We start from the raw sequence: 14779 nt of genomic DNA on the forward strand, positions 1-14779 counted from the left end.
AGATAGAGAGCATGAGAGGGAAGAGGTTCAGAGGGAGAAGCAGACTCCCTGCTCAGCAGGGAGCCCGACGTGGGACTCTGTCCCGGGACTCCAGGATCATGACCTGAGCTGAAGGCAGTCGCTTAACCAACTGAGCCACCCAGGCGCCCGATAAGCACAAGTTCTTATTTTAATGAACTCAAATGTGTTAATCTTTTTAATGTGTTATTTTAAAGTTATTTAAAAAATCTCCCCAGCCTCAGTTCAAAAGTGTATTTTTCTATATTGCCTTCTAGTAGGTTTATCATTCTGCTGTTCACCTTTAGATATGCTGCTTACCTGGAATTGATGATCTTTGTGTATAGTGTGAGATAGATATCAATTTTCACTTTTCCCCTCTGTAGATATCCAAGTGTTCCAGCACCACTTAGTGAAAAGGTCATTCATTCCCCACTGATTTGCAGCACCACCTTTATCCTGAATCCAGTAAAGAAAGGAAGTAATAAAGATAAGAGCAGAAATTAATGAAATAAACAGCAAACATGTAATAGAGGGATTCAGCAAAAACAAAAGCAGGAACTTTGACAAAGCTAATAAAATTGATAAACTTCTAATAAGATTCATGAATTAAAAAAGAGAAAACATAAATTATCAACGTCAGGAACAAAGAGGAGGACATAACTTTTTTCTTTTTAAAGATTATTTATTTATTTATTTATTTGACAGAGCACAAGCAGGGGGAGTGGCAGGCAGAGGGAGAGGGAGAAGCAGGCTCCCCGCTGAGCAGGGAGCCCTACTTGAGGCTCCATCCCAGGATCCCGAGCTGAAGACATACTGGGGTCATGACCTGAGCTGAAGGCAGACGCTTAACCGACTGAGCCACCCAGTCACCCCTCTTAGGAACTTTTTAATGGTTCCTCTTAAGAACTACAAAGTTCCATAGTGAGAGGTGCCTGGGTGGCTCAGTCGGTTAAGCGTCTGTCTTCGGCTCAGGTCGTGATCCCAGGGTCCTAGGATCGAGCCCTGTGTCAGGTTCCCTGCTCAACAGGGAGCCTGCTTCTCCCTCTCCCTCTGCTCCTCCACCTGCTTGTGATCTTTCTTACCTGCATGTGCTCTCTCTCTCATGAATAAATAAAATTAAAAAAAAATTTTCCTGAGAATATTATAAACAAGTTTATGCCAATAAAGTTTGAAAATTTATATGAAATAGATAAATTCCTAGAAATGTCCAACTTACCAAAATTAATATAAGAAGCAATAGAAAATTTGGATAGTCCTGTAACATAAGTTGAATATATAATTAAAAACCTCACAAAGAAAACTCTAGGTTTAGATGGCTTCATCAGCCAAATTGAGCAAGCATTTATTTTTTTATTTTTTATTTTTTTAAAGATCTTATTTATTTATTTGCTAGAGAGAGAGAGTGAGAGTACAAGCAGGGGGAGTGGCAGGCAGAGGGAGAAGCAGGGTTCCTGCCAAGCAAGGAGCCCGATGGGGGACTCGATCCCAAGACCCTGGGGTCATGACCTGAGCCGAAGGCAGATGCTTAACCGACTGAGCCACCCAGGCGTCCCTTGAGCAAGCATTTAAAGAGGAAATAACACAAATCTCACATAAACCTTTTCAGAAAGTAGAAAAATAAGACCTATTCCCCAAATAATTTTATAAGGCCAGCACAACCTTGATATAAAACCTAATGAAGACAATATAGTAGTCCCCCTCTATACGTGGGGTTTTATGTTCCAAGACTGCCCCCTATGGATGTCTGAACCTGTGGATAGTACTGACCCCATATATCCTTTTTTCCTATACATACACAGCTATGATAAAGTTGAATTTATAAATTAGGCACATTAAGAGATTAATAGAGGTCTCTTATCTAATAACTAGGTATAATAGAAATCTCTTATTTCCTAACTAGATAAAAGGGAGCAATAAATAATTATAAAATAGAACAATAATATAATGAAAGTTAGGTGAATGTGGTCTTTTTCTCAAAATAGCTTTTGTGCTAATACCCTTCTTGTGATCATGTGAGATGATAAAATGCCTATGTCATCAGATGAAGTGAGGTGAATGATGTAGGCATTTTTGATAGTTGTTAGGCTATTGTTGATCTTCTGATGGTAGGTCAAGAGGGGGATTATCTGCTTGTGGACCCCAGAAAGTGAAACTGTGGAAGGGGGTGTTGGGCTACTGTACAGGTATGCCCTGCTTTTTTTTTTTTTTAAAGATTTTATTTATTTATTTGACAGAGAGAGGCAGCGAGAGAGGGAACACAAGCAGGGGGAGTGGGAGAGGGAGAAGCAGGCTTCCCTCTGAGCAGGGAGCCTGATGCGGAGCTCGATCCCAGGACCCTGGGATCATGACCTGAGCCGAAGGCAGACGCTTAACGACTGAGCCACCCAGGCGCCCTCCCCTGCTTTTTGAACGTTTGTGTTAGGCCTCTTTGCTTTTAGGAGGGACCTACATTAGTGCCTGTTTTCACTAACTGAAAGAAACCCAAAGAGAATTTCCACTTTTACAAAACAAGACAAAAAGTGAAAATAGCATTTAGCATTTGTTTTCCAGTGAGCCATTATAGAGGCAGCTCAGACCCTGATCAACAAGAGTGGCCCCACCAAGCTCCTTCCCCGAGAACTATACTCAGCATCTCAGCAGCAAGCTGTCCTAGGTTGGAACTGTGTCTGTGGGCATCTGTGCTTTATCTTGATTTACTCTATGCATCCACCAGGAAAATAGGTCCTAAGGGATCAAAAAAGGCTAAGAGGGGCTAATTTTGGGGTCTGGGGATGCTAAAAAAATTTTCCATATAAGTTAATGGTAATTGCTTCTTTATTTAGTGCCATTTTAGCTTATGAAAGATTTCATAGGAACTCTCTACTTTCAGAAAGCAATTCCACGACAGTCTCACTTAGGAATGTATATGGAGAAACCCAGACTATTAGCAAACCAAATTTAGCAATATATAAAAATGATAATATAACAACATTCTAGAAATACAAGGTTGGTTTAACATTAATCAGTGTCATTCACCGCATTAACAAAATAAAGGAGAAAAATCATATCATCAATAGATGCACAAAAATAGATAAAATTAAGCACTGACTCATGATAACCCTTAGCAAACTAGAATAAAAAGATATTGCCTGAATCTGATAGTTTTTGCCAAAATGATGGATGGGGAAAGATACCATTCTTCAGTTTGCTTACCCTTGTAACTTTTTTTTCTTTTTTAGAGAGAGAGAGAGAAAGAGAGTGTGCGTGCTTGCATGAGTGGGGGGCGGGCAAAGGCAGAGGGAGAGAGAGAATCTTAAGCAGGCTTCCATGCCCAGGATGGAGCCCGTTGCAGGGCTCAGTCTCACAACCCTGAGATCATGACCTGAACTGAAATCAAGAGTCAGAGGCTTAACCTCCTGAGCCGCCCAGGTACCCCTACCCTTGTAACTTAAAGTTGAGATTCTTTTCCTTTTGTGTTAGTCGCTTAGGGCCCCTCCTTTATGAATTATTTGATCATATCTTTTGTCTAATTTTCTTTGTATTTTTCTTCTAAATTTTAGACATAAAATTTTAGATTGATAAATTCTGAATACTAATCCTTTTATATGCATGACAAATTTTTTTTTCTAGTTTATGCCTTTCTAATTTAAGGTTTTAAATCTATTTATGTATTTATTTTGAATGGGTAGTATGTTCACATGAATCAAAAATCCAGAAAATACAAAAGAACATACAGTGAAAAGTTTTTCTCCCACTCCTGTTCTTTCATCCAGTTCCTCTCTCCAGAGGCATTTTGACTTCATTTTTTAAATTTATTTATTTATTTTTTATTTTTTAAAGATTTTATTTATTTATTTGAGAGAGGGAATGAGATAGAGAGAGCATGAGAGGGGGGAGGGTCAGAGGGAGAAGCAGACTCTCTGCTGAGCAGGGAGCCCGATGCGGGACTTGATCCTGGAACTCCAGGATCATGACCCGAGCCAAAGGCAGTCACTTAACCAACTGAGCCACCCAGGCGCCCTTGACTTCATTTTTAAAGAACTTTGTTCATAATGTCATTTGTTGTACACACATTTAAAATTTTAATGTAGTTAAATGTATCAGTCTTTTCTTTGTGGATTATGCTTTTTATGCCTTGTTTAAGACACATTTCCTCTGCCTCCGTTATTATTCGTTATTCTTTTCTAAACTGTTTAAAATTTGGCTTTTCATATTTTGATCTTTTTTCTATTTTTTATGTATGATGTGAGGTAGGGATCATCCTTTCCTCCATACATAAAAGTACTTGTCCTTATGCTCTTATATTATATGATTGTTTTGTCCATGTTGGCAAATACAATGAACTGGTCCAGTTTATTTCTGTTTTTTTCCTACTTGCAAATGAGTGCTTAGAGTCCTGATGAGTACTGCCTTTCAGGCCCCATAATGTGTCCTTGTGTCCTCTCACATGTCTGGAATTTGTGTAGGCTGGGATAGGGCAGGGAAAGGAGGGTTCCTTTGTCACAACAAACAAGGAGAAAGCTTTTTTCCCTGTCTCTTCGATTTACCAATGCCTCATCAGAAGCTTTCAGCACTTATGTAAGAAATTAAATTTTTTTTCTTGAACCTTGAGCAAACTTAGACTTTGTTTTAAAATAAGATACTGTAGAGTAGGAAGTTGTTTTGCTTAAATGTAATATTCTTTTCTTTAGCCCTAGAAATTTCTTAAAGTTCTTAATCATGTTCCTTGATATTCTCGGCTTTATATTGTGGTATTGTGTATTCTGTGGAAAGGGATTAGCAGCCTATGTGGTATGGGGGTAATTAAAAAATGTAATCCACTCTATCTTTTCCGTCTCCCATCTTCCATTTTACTTCTTTTTTATTTATTTATTTTTGTTATTTTTTTTTAAAGATTTTATTTATTCATTTGCGAGAGAGAGAGAGAGAGAACAAGCAGGGGGAGAGGCAGAGGGAGAGGGAGAAGCAGACTCCCTGCTGAGCAAGGAGCCCGATGCGGGACTCGATCCCAGGACCCTGGGATCATGACCTGAGCCAAAGGCAGACGCTTAACCATCTGAGCCACCCAGGCGCCCCATTTTACTTCTTTTTTAATAATTTCTCTCTCTTGCATCCTGTCTTACCAAATAGATGCTCCACTCAGAAAAAGTGAAAAAAGAGAAGTAAAAAACTAAAGACATTCAGATGGGGCAAAACAAGAGTGAATGATCATGGGAAGAAAGGAGACAAAGTAGAAGGAGAAAAGAAACTGAGATTGCCTATTACCTGTGGGTTAGGACTTCCAAGGGAACTTTTTCTGGTATTCTTTGTGAATAGGTAGAGGGAGCCTTGAACTTACTTATTCTTCTACCTGTTCTACTTATTTAGGTGGGGGCAGACTTGGGGGTGATGGCCAGGTAGGGAGGACTCTACTGAGAAGCTAGGGCTTTGTGCTTCTAGCTCCTTTCTCACTTTTGTATTTGATCCAGTTTAGTGCTGGAGGGTCATCTGTGATGGAAGTTTTAGAATCTTAACCGAATATTGCTCTGGATATTAATAAAATAAAGATCTGAAGGTTATATGTCTGTTGTGTTTCTACTTCAGGAAGGTAATGGATGCTATTTATGCATATTTATATGTTAGAACTAATTTGATCTGAAATCTGTTTTTCAGAATTAAAAGGGATGTGAAGTCCATAAAATGATAGTTCAGACTCAGTAAATTATAAGACTCTGAAGTGCTAACACATTTCATGATTTTTCTGGCTCAGTAGTGATTTCTCATTGGCGGTGATTATAAACAGTAGTTTTATATTGACTCATCTTTCTTAACTAAAATAAGGTGACACTAAAAAAAAGGAGGTTTTGTCAATGGTTTAGGATACACTTGCTTTTGATTTTAATTGCCTTATAATCATCTGTACCTTTACAGGGAAAATAACCTTTCCTTGTGTATAAAAAGGTCAAGTCGGTAAGCAGTTTTAGATCTCTTTCTTTAATGAGTTTTTGGCTTGAGAATACATGTTCATAATTTTAAATTTTTATGTGAATTTTTTTATTATCATTTCAGAGAAAAGGAATTTATTAAGCCACCAATTGAAGATTTGGACAATTGAGTAAAATTATGTAGTAATTTTTCAAGGAAGAAGTGATGAACTTTGAAGTTTTCCCATGCCATGTTTTCATTATACCATTATTAGAAATTATCCGTGTAGTGTTGACAAAGTAGATTATAGATTACTGATGTTTAATATTTAGAGTGTCATTTTTCCTGGAACAGTTTTTTGGTACCTAGGATGTTGTGGAAGACTTTTAAGTTGTAATTGTTTTTTTTGTTTGTTTGTTTTTGTTTTTATCATGGGAATGTTTATATTTGTCAGGTGAATTTCAGCTTTGCCTGACAGATGTGATGACTTGTTCTTTCTGTTTTGTGTTCTGTTTACTCATTGGTTATATAATAGATGACTGTTTATATAATAAGGATTAGAACAAGCCATTAGAGATGATTGATAATGGACACAAACAAGTAGTGTTATGTCTGCTATCAGAGATGGAATAATATAGTTCTTATATGTAACATGTTAAAAGTACAAGGGAGTATAGTAGTTAGGCATTGGAAAACAGTAAATAGGGAAGAAAATATTTCTTGAGAGTCAAAGGAGCTTTGCCAGGAATATAGCCCGGGTAATGTAGGAGTGGGAAACCAGCTAAGATCAGGGGCCAACAGAACGTGTCTGCTTAGTATTATTCAGTGACAGAAAAGTGAAATTAGGGGCAAGATAGAGAAGTTTTCCAAGTGCCCTAGAAAGAAGAACCTGTCTGAACAAAGGTTGGACTTGGATGATGGGTAGAGGCATCCAGAGTTGAAGGATTTTAAAATAGAACCTATTTATGGACCTGGGTAAGGTGGAATTAATATCTATTTTATATACTTGTAAATGCCTTCCATTCTGGTGAAGGCGTTTCGATTATGAGGAACAGAATCCAAGGGCAGCTGTTTCAATTAAAGTGGGCCGATTATTAGTAAATGCCTCTGTAGGCTCCCTGCTCGGGAGGTTGGGGGGTCTGCTTCTCTTTCTCCCTCTCTCTTTCAAATAAATAAATAAAAGATTTTATTAATTTATTTGACAGAGAGAGACACAGCGAGATCAGGAACACAAGCAGGGGGAGTGGGAGAGGGAGAAGCAGGCTTCTCGCAGAGCAGGGAGCCCAATGCGGGGCTCGATCCCAGGACCCTGGGATCATGACCTGAGCCGAAGGCAGATGCTTAACGACTGAGCCACCCAGGCGCCCCAAATAAATAAAATCTTAAAAAAAAAAAAGAAAAGAAAAGAAAGAAAACACCTGTGTAGGGACCCAGGAACTAAAGAACCCTATGGGTAGAGTAAATGTCTCCAAAATGTCTATTACACTATTTAGATGTAGTTTTAGCTCTTAAACAGGCTCATACTTACTGTCATGTGGTTTCTGTGGCATCTGAGACTGGTCTAAATGTTGTATTGTCAGCAGTTGGGACACTGCATGGGAAATACTGTACAGTACTGGCTGTAGTGCCAAGAAGGCCTTAATTTAATATTACCCATTGCTATGTTAGGAAGAACAGTAGTAGGTCTGGCATCTTACAAGTATTTAACAGTAAAAATTCAGGGTTTGGCTATTTTAATAAGGAAATGTGCTCTATGTGACTACCAAATTTAATATACTGTTGGGCTTGGGAGGCTGTAAGGATCTATATCTTCTTATGGCATATGCCTGAAATTAAGGGGCAAATTCGGGTCTTATTTATTTGTTTATTTATTTATTTTTAAAGATTTTATTTATTAGAGCGTGAATGAGCACGAGCAGGTGGGGAGGGGCAGAGGGAGAGGGAGAAGTGGACTCCCTGCTGAGCAGGGAGTCAGGTCATATTTAGAGGTTATTTGGTATCTTTTTATTAAATGAAATTCCTAAGTATCTAGGTGCGTATAACCTAAATAGCAACAAGGTCAAATTGTCTTCTTTTGTACAGTGAGCAGATTAAGGATTAGGTTTTTCAAAAGACCAATACGTAGGAGCGCCTGGGTGGCTCAGTCGTTAAGCGTCTGCCTTCGGCTCGGGTCATGATCCCAGGGTCCTGGGATCGAGCCCCGCATCGGGCTACCTGCTCGGCGGGAAGCCTGCTTCTCCCTCTCCCACTCCCCCTGCTTGTGTTCCTGCTCTCGTGATCTCTCTGTGAAATAAATAAATAAAATCTTTAAAACAAAACAAAACAAACCAAAAGACCAATATGTAGATTAACCCACAGAAAGAGTAAATAATTGTATGGCTTAGAGAGCATGAGAAAAATGTAAAAATGATCCCCCCTAAAGTGTCTTCTGTTTTATTTTTTTCAGTGATGCCATCTGTAATTTTGTTATCTGCAATGACTCTTCCCTTCGAGGACAGCCTATTATCTTCAATCCTGACTTTTTTGTGGAAAAACTCCGACATGAGAAACCTGAGGTGTTCACCGAGTTGGTGGTCAGCAATATCACAAGACTCATTGACTTACCTGGAACCGAGTTGGCTCAGCTGATGGGGGAAGTGGACCTTAAATTGCCTGGTGGGGCTGGCCCGGCGTCAGCATTCTTCCGGTCTCTAATGTCTCTCAAGCGAAAGGGTAGGGGATGTGTCTGTGAAGGGTGGGCAGGTCTCAGCTGCTCCCTGGGCTTGTCTATTCGCTGAGTTGCTGTTATGTAAAGTTTTTTTTTTTGTCATTTTTCTCAAGTAGTAAAATCTTAAGTTAGCAATACAAATTTTATTTTATTTTTTAAGATTTCATTTATTTGACAGAGAGAGACACAGTCAGAGAGGGAACACAAGCAGGGGGAGTGGGAGAGGGAGAAGCAGGCCTCCTGAGGAGCAGGGAGCCCAATGTGGGACTCAAGCCCAGGACCCTGGGATCATGACCTGAGCCGAAGGCAGATGCTTAACGGCTGAGCCACCCAGGTGCCCTAGCAATAAAAATTTTAAAAAGTATCTAAACTAAAGGAAGTATATCAGTCCCTGAGAGAGATGACATGATTTAGTTTAGGTAGTTATCAGGGGCACCTTGATTTTCATGCCCTATGACATTGCTGGAGAGTACAGTAAAGAAAGTTTGAACATTTTTTATTGCAGTTCTCAAATATTTTCATTCTACGGACTGCTTTGATAAGGCAAATACCTATGAGTCACCCAAAATAAAAGCCTTCCTAGAAAATAAATTGTGGCACTGCTTTTGATAAGATATTAAAGAGGTACTCTTTGATTTTATTAAGTATAAAATCATTTATGGTAGAAAAAAGTTTAAATATTATGACAGATCAGGCCCTATACCAACGTTAGTGGATAATCTGTCATACCTTGACAACTGTGGTTCTAAATTCTGTTTATTTCTTTATCTCTTTTAAAGGTTTTATTTATTTATCTTAGAGCGTGTGGGCTCAAGTGGGGGAAGGGGCAGAGGGAGAGGGAAAGAGAGAATCTCATGCAGACTCTGTGCGAGGTTGGAGCCCAATGCAGGGCTTGATCTCCGGACCCTGAGATCATGCTCTGAGCTGAACCCAAGAGTTGGATGCTCAACCGACTGAGCCACCTAGGCTCCTCACTGTTTTTCTTTTAAGTTAAATATCAACATGCTAGGTATTGTTACTTTTTTTTTTTAAAGATTTTATTTATTTATTTGACAGAGAGACAGCGAGAGAGGGAACACAGGCGGGGTGGGGGAGAGGGAGAGGGAGAAGGAGACTTCCTGCTGAGCGGGGAGCCTGATGCGGGGCTCGATCCCAGGACCCCGGGATCATGACCCAAGCCAAAGGCAGACGCTTAACGACTGAGCCACCCAGGCGCCCCTAGGTATTGTTACTTAAATAAGAAGATGGTCTTTGCCTTCAAGGAACCTATAGTCTAATATTAAACTTTCAGAGAGTTGATAGTTGTTGTTGCATTTTTGGGTGTACTTCCAGCTTTAAGGTTTTGTTTACTGAACCTGTGAAAGCGTTTGCTGAACTATAACATGGGATGCTTGAGTGGCTTTAAGAATGATGATTTTGTACTATTTATGGAAAATATAGCTCTGTCCTGTCATGTTTTTTAGAAAAAGGAGTGATATTTGGATCCCCATTGACAGAGGAAGGCATTGCCCAGATATACCAACTGATTGAGTATCTACACAAAAGTAAGACTTCTCAAGATTTTGTTGTTCTTTGTTAATGAAGAGTTGTCAGTTTTCTGTTGAAAGCTAACTTCCTTGAGTTAGTAGGTGTCAATGAACAGAAGACACTAACCAATGATAATTTTAGGTGGTATGTTTCTAAATATATTTCCTTTTAAATTTCATCTCATATATTGGTTTGTTTTATACTCTCAAAGATGTAGATAAATTAGATAGTATCTATGAAATCACATTTTCCCCTTGACTCAGGCTTTTTTTTTTTTTTTTGAAAAATACATTGTCTCTAAAGAATCATAATCTTTACTCAAGGGAACATGATTTATCACCAAAGATACTTTCATCCCTGTAATTCTATAATTAAAATATACTCTTTGCTTAATTCCTATTTATTTTGTGGTAGTCATACTGGTTATGTCTTGCTCTAAGTGCTTGGTACAGTTGAGTGTATGTGAAATGTGTGGTGTGTGTGATGCTTTGATAAACTCAATACGAATGCTTATTTATGACATTTTATGTGGGGCACTGTGGTAGGAGCTAGAGCAGAGGTTGCAAACTGATGGCGTAAGGACTTGAGTCCTCTATGTTCATATTTTGTTTGGTTGGCAAAGGATGAAATTAAAAATAAAATCAGTTATCAGTGGGGAATGGGGAAAGTCCAGGTTTTTGAATTCTTTGGGTGATAGGAAGTTCTAGTATCCTGGGGCCCCCACTTGGACACAATCAACTGGAGCACAGGTATGTGCTCTCTAGTTTGTTTTGGTTCCCATTCATTCATTTATTATTATCTGCCTGGCCCTCTAGGCATTTGAACTTGAACCCCTGAATTAGGGGGCTATACAAAAATAAATGTGTGCCTAGTGCCTAAGCTGAAAACATGAACTCTCATGGGTCTTCCAGATTGAACCAAAACTATAATTCTCATCTTTCTGTATCCTCTTAGATTAACTTAGAACCTGGTTGGAAAGGAAAAACAGTTCAGTTGGGATGATCCTAAGCTTCTGGGAATCTCAGACTGAAAGGTGATATGACAGGTTAGAGTTCTAATTTCTGGGGCAGTGCAGAGACTCTAGATTCATTTTGGACTGGGAAACCATTTACAGGAGCAACAAACTTCCACAGATGAATTCAGCCCCTCCAGACAAAGTCTGAGATGACCAAAGGGAAGGGGGCCTTCTGGGAGATTTGGCTTTCTTCCAACTTATTTTTCAAGCTCATTCCAGTCATCGTTTAGGTTAAATTCAGTCTCCAGATGTGCCTGGTCCTGGGGAGACTGTCTCCAGGTGCTCAGGGATGTTCAGGTAAGTCTCCTCAGGGGCCAGTAGGTTCGAAACTTTTCCGGGAAAAGGGGAGAAAACCTCCTTCAAGGTCTTTATGTAAGGTCTTTCAAGTGTAGTCTTTTAGATGACTTATTTTAATTGTAACTTCTTTTTGCATGTCCTCTGTTTTTTCCATGCTAAACAGACTTGAGAGTAGAGGGTTTGTTTAGAGTACCAGGGAATAGTGTCCGACAGCAGATTTTAAGAGATGCTCTCAATAATGGAACTGATATTGACTTGGAATCGGGGGAGTTTCATTCAAATGACGTTGCTACCTTGCTGAAGATGTTTCTGGGAGAGTTACCTGAGCCCCTGCTGACTCATAAACATTTCCATGCACACCTCAAAATTGCTGGTGAGTATAGGAGGTGAGAAGGAGATGTACATAAATCCATTTCGATTGAGTAAAGTTGTTTGGCATTTTCTGTTGGTTGTAACCCACAGCAGTACTTCTGCCAAAATTGGTTAAGACTTCATGAAATTTTGAGCTTTCTGGGTAGTATTGGCTAATTAAGTTTGATTTAATTAGGTGTTTTTCTTGCTAAATCAGCTTCTTTGATGATAAATTCTGGGTTTTATTTATTCTTGAATCCCTGATGGATCCTAGCATTGTGCTTTGAATATTTTAGTTGCTTAATAAATGAATGCTTTTCACTGGATTGATTCACATACCCGAGATGGTTACAGGTTTGCTGTATTTGCCTTGGTTTGGGGCTTTAGCTAAGTATTACTATGCCTCAGTTGAGATCATCTCTAATCTTGGAAACTTGTTTTTTGAAAATAATTTTATTTGTTTTCTAAATAAGCAATACACTCACACGGTTCAAAATTCAAAAGATTCAAAAGAGAATACAGTAAAAAGCCTGTCTCCCACCTCTCTTGCCCAATACCCAGTTTTTCTTCCTGAAGGCAACCAAGGCTGTTGATTTCTAATGTATCCTTCCAGAGGTATTTGTACAAATAATAAATAAATAAATAAATAAGTATTTATTTACAGAATAAATAAATACTTATATATATTCTTTTTCTCTCTTTTTATGTAATGGTAGGATATTATATACATTGTTCTGTGGTTTGCTTTTTTCACTCTGTATCTTGGAGGATGTTCCATTTTCAGCTCATATTTTCCTCGTTTTCTTTTATGTCTGTGTGGTAGGGAATTCATTTTTAAATTGCACAGCTCTTAGGCTGCTATAGGCTCTAAGTGCACACGGCATCAAAATCCATACTGCATTTACTTGGTTTTCTGCCCTTGGGCATTTCCCCCTTTTTTTTAATTTTAAGGAAAATATAAGATTTTTTTTCGTTGAGTAATTTTTACTATTTAAAAAACTAGCTTTGAATTTCTAAAATCTCGTAAGATTAGATTTTTTTTAAGCACTCTCTGACAATCTGGATTATACAAATGAATAAATGTTATTAGAATGTTATATAACTATAATTATTTTGGAGAGAAATAAAGTATATAACTATAATTATTTTGGAGAGAAATAAAGTTGGATCTCAAAAAAGATATGGAAAATATTGATACTTTTTTTTTGTAAATGTTATCATGAATGCTTATTCTGTTTACTTTTCCATTGAGTTAATTTAGCGCAATATTTGAAATCCTCCGCTCCCTCACCCCGTGACTCAGTGTTCCTTGTGATCATATTGAGGTGTGGCACAGTTGCAGCATTTGGTATGCTTTGCTGATAACTGGAAGGGATTTTTGTTTTCAGTTTCATGTTAACAGGGAATAGTTTCTAGAAATATTACCTGCCTTTCCTAAACTTGGAGTTATTATTATTTTTATTATTTTTTAAAGATTTTATTTATTTATTTATTTGAGAGAGCGAGAATGAGAGAGAGAGCACATGAGAGGGGGGAGGGTCGGAGGGAGAAGCAGACTCCCCGCTGAGCAGGGAGCCCGATGTGGGACTTGGTCCCAGGACTCCAGGATCATGACCTGAGCCGAAGGCAGTCGCTTAACCAACTGAGCCACCCAGGCACCCAACTTGGAATTATTATTGAAGTTAAATAGTTTAAACAACACATTATAATTTTCAGGACTATAGAAATTATATCCAAATGGCTATTTGTGTCCTTTGAAGTGCTGATTATCCAGGGGACTGTTTTTATTGATAACTTGTGTAGCTTCTTAGGGGAGAAACAGTGATTCTGATTCCATGGAGGGGCTGCGTGGATCATCCTGTTCTCAGTGCATAATTCACTATCCTGTTTCTTTTAGCAGTAAAATATCTGGGTGAGGAAAAGTGAAGGGGGTGGCATTGTCAAAGATCTGTGTGGACCTGTTTTCATTTCTTTATATCCCTAAGAATATGTACCTGGGAATGGAATTGCTTTGTCATATGGTAACACTGTGTTTAGCTTTCTGAGGAACTGTCAAACTGTTTTCCAAAGTGTACCATTTTACATTCCTACCAGCAGTGTAGGAGGGTTTAACTTTCTCAACATTCTTGCCAACACTTGTTATTTTCAGTTTTTGGGTTATGCCGTACTAGTGGGTATGAAGTAGTATCTCATTGTGGTTTTAATTTACTTCCCCCGATAGCTAATGATACAGAGTATACAAATGTTTACTGGCCATTCGTATATCTTCTTTGTAGGAATGTTTATTCAGGTCTTTTGCCTATTTAAAAAATTTTTTTGGTCTTTTTATTGAATTGTACTGACACTATTTTGTTACTGTATTTTGCTATAATCTCTGTTTATGCCTGATTCTTCTTTTCTTCTTTTTTTTTTAACATCTTTTTTTGATTGGAGTTGAGGGGAGGACAATAGTAGGCATGGTGATTTTTCTTGCTTGTATTTTCTCCCTCCTTTGCAATCATTTCTTTTGTCCTTAAGATTTGATGCAGTTTGATGATAAAGGAAACAAGACCAATGTACCGGATAAGGAGCGGCAGATTGAGGCTCTGCAGTTGCTCTTCCTCATTCTCCCTCCACCCAATCGTAACTTGCTGAAGTTATTGCTTGATCTCCTGTACCAGACAGCAAAGAAACAAGACAAGAATAAGATGTCTGCCTATAACCTTGCCCTTATGTTTGCGCCCCATGTCCTGTGGCCGAAAAATGTGAGTGTTAAGGGGAAGAGCAAAGACTGCTTGGTTTTCTTGGGCTGGGCCTCATCCTCTGGCTGTACCTTGGTGAGGTTATCAAGGGTCCAAGGTCTACTCTTCAACTTTACAAGGTTAGGAACATACTTTATTAGTTCATTAGGGAGTCATCAAACCTGAAGGGGCCAGTTCTTGTAACCTCATGTGTAAATCAATCCCTGATAAACCTGAAAGACAATTAATGGAAGCTCTTAGTGGAAAATTATAGCTACT

At 38.6% G+C, this 14779-nt stretch overlaps 1 protein-coding gene across 4 annotated transcripts in view; it reads left to right on the forward strand.

Moving 5' to 3' along the window:
- The window catches only part of ARHGAP19 (Rho GTPase activating protein 19), a 71161-nt gene that overhangs the window by 14053 nt on the left and 42329 nt on the right, over positions 1-14779 (forward strand). For all 4 annotated transcript variants that reach the window (XR_015767144.1, XR_003608370.2, XM_028098682.2 and 1 more), the window contains exons 2-5: positions 8330-8595; positions 10054-10134; positions 11593-11802; positions 14298-14524. Coding sequence is in view for 2 of the 4 variants with exons in the window: in XM_028098682.2 (XP_027954483.1) it covers positions 8330-8595; positions 10054-10134; positions 11593-11802; positions 14298-14524 (784 nt within the window). In the remaining 2 variants the exon portion in view is untranslated. The remainder of the gene's footprint in view (positions 1-8329; positions 8596-10053; positions 10135-11592; positions 11803-14297; positions 14525-14779) is intronic.

This window comes from Eumetopias jubatus, unplaced genomic scaffold (assembly GCF_037043125.1).
Source record: "Eumetopias jubatus isolate StellerSeaLion01/CBP00866 unplaced genomic scaffold, mEumJub1_p1.0 scaffold_17, whole genome shotgun sequence".
NCBI lineage: Eukaryota > Metazoa > Chordata > Mammalia > Carnivora > Otariidae > Eumetopias > Eumetopias jubatus.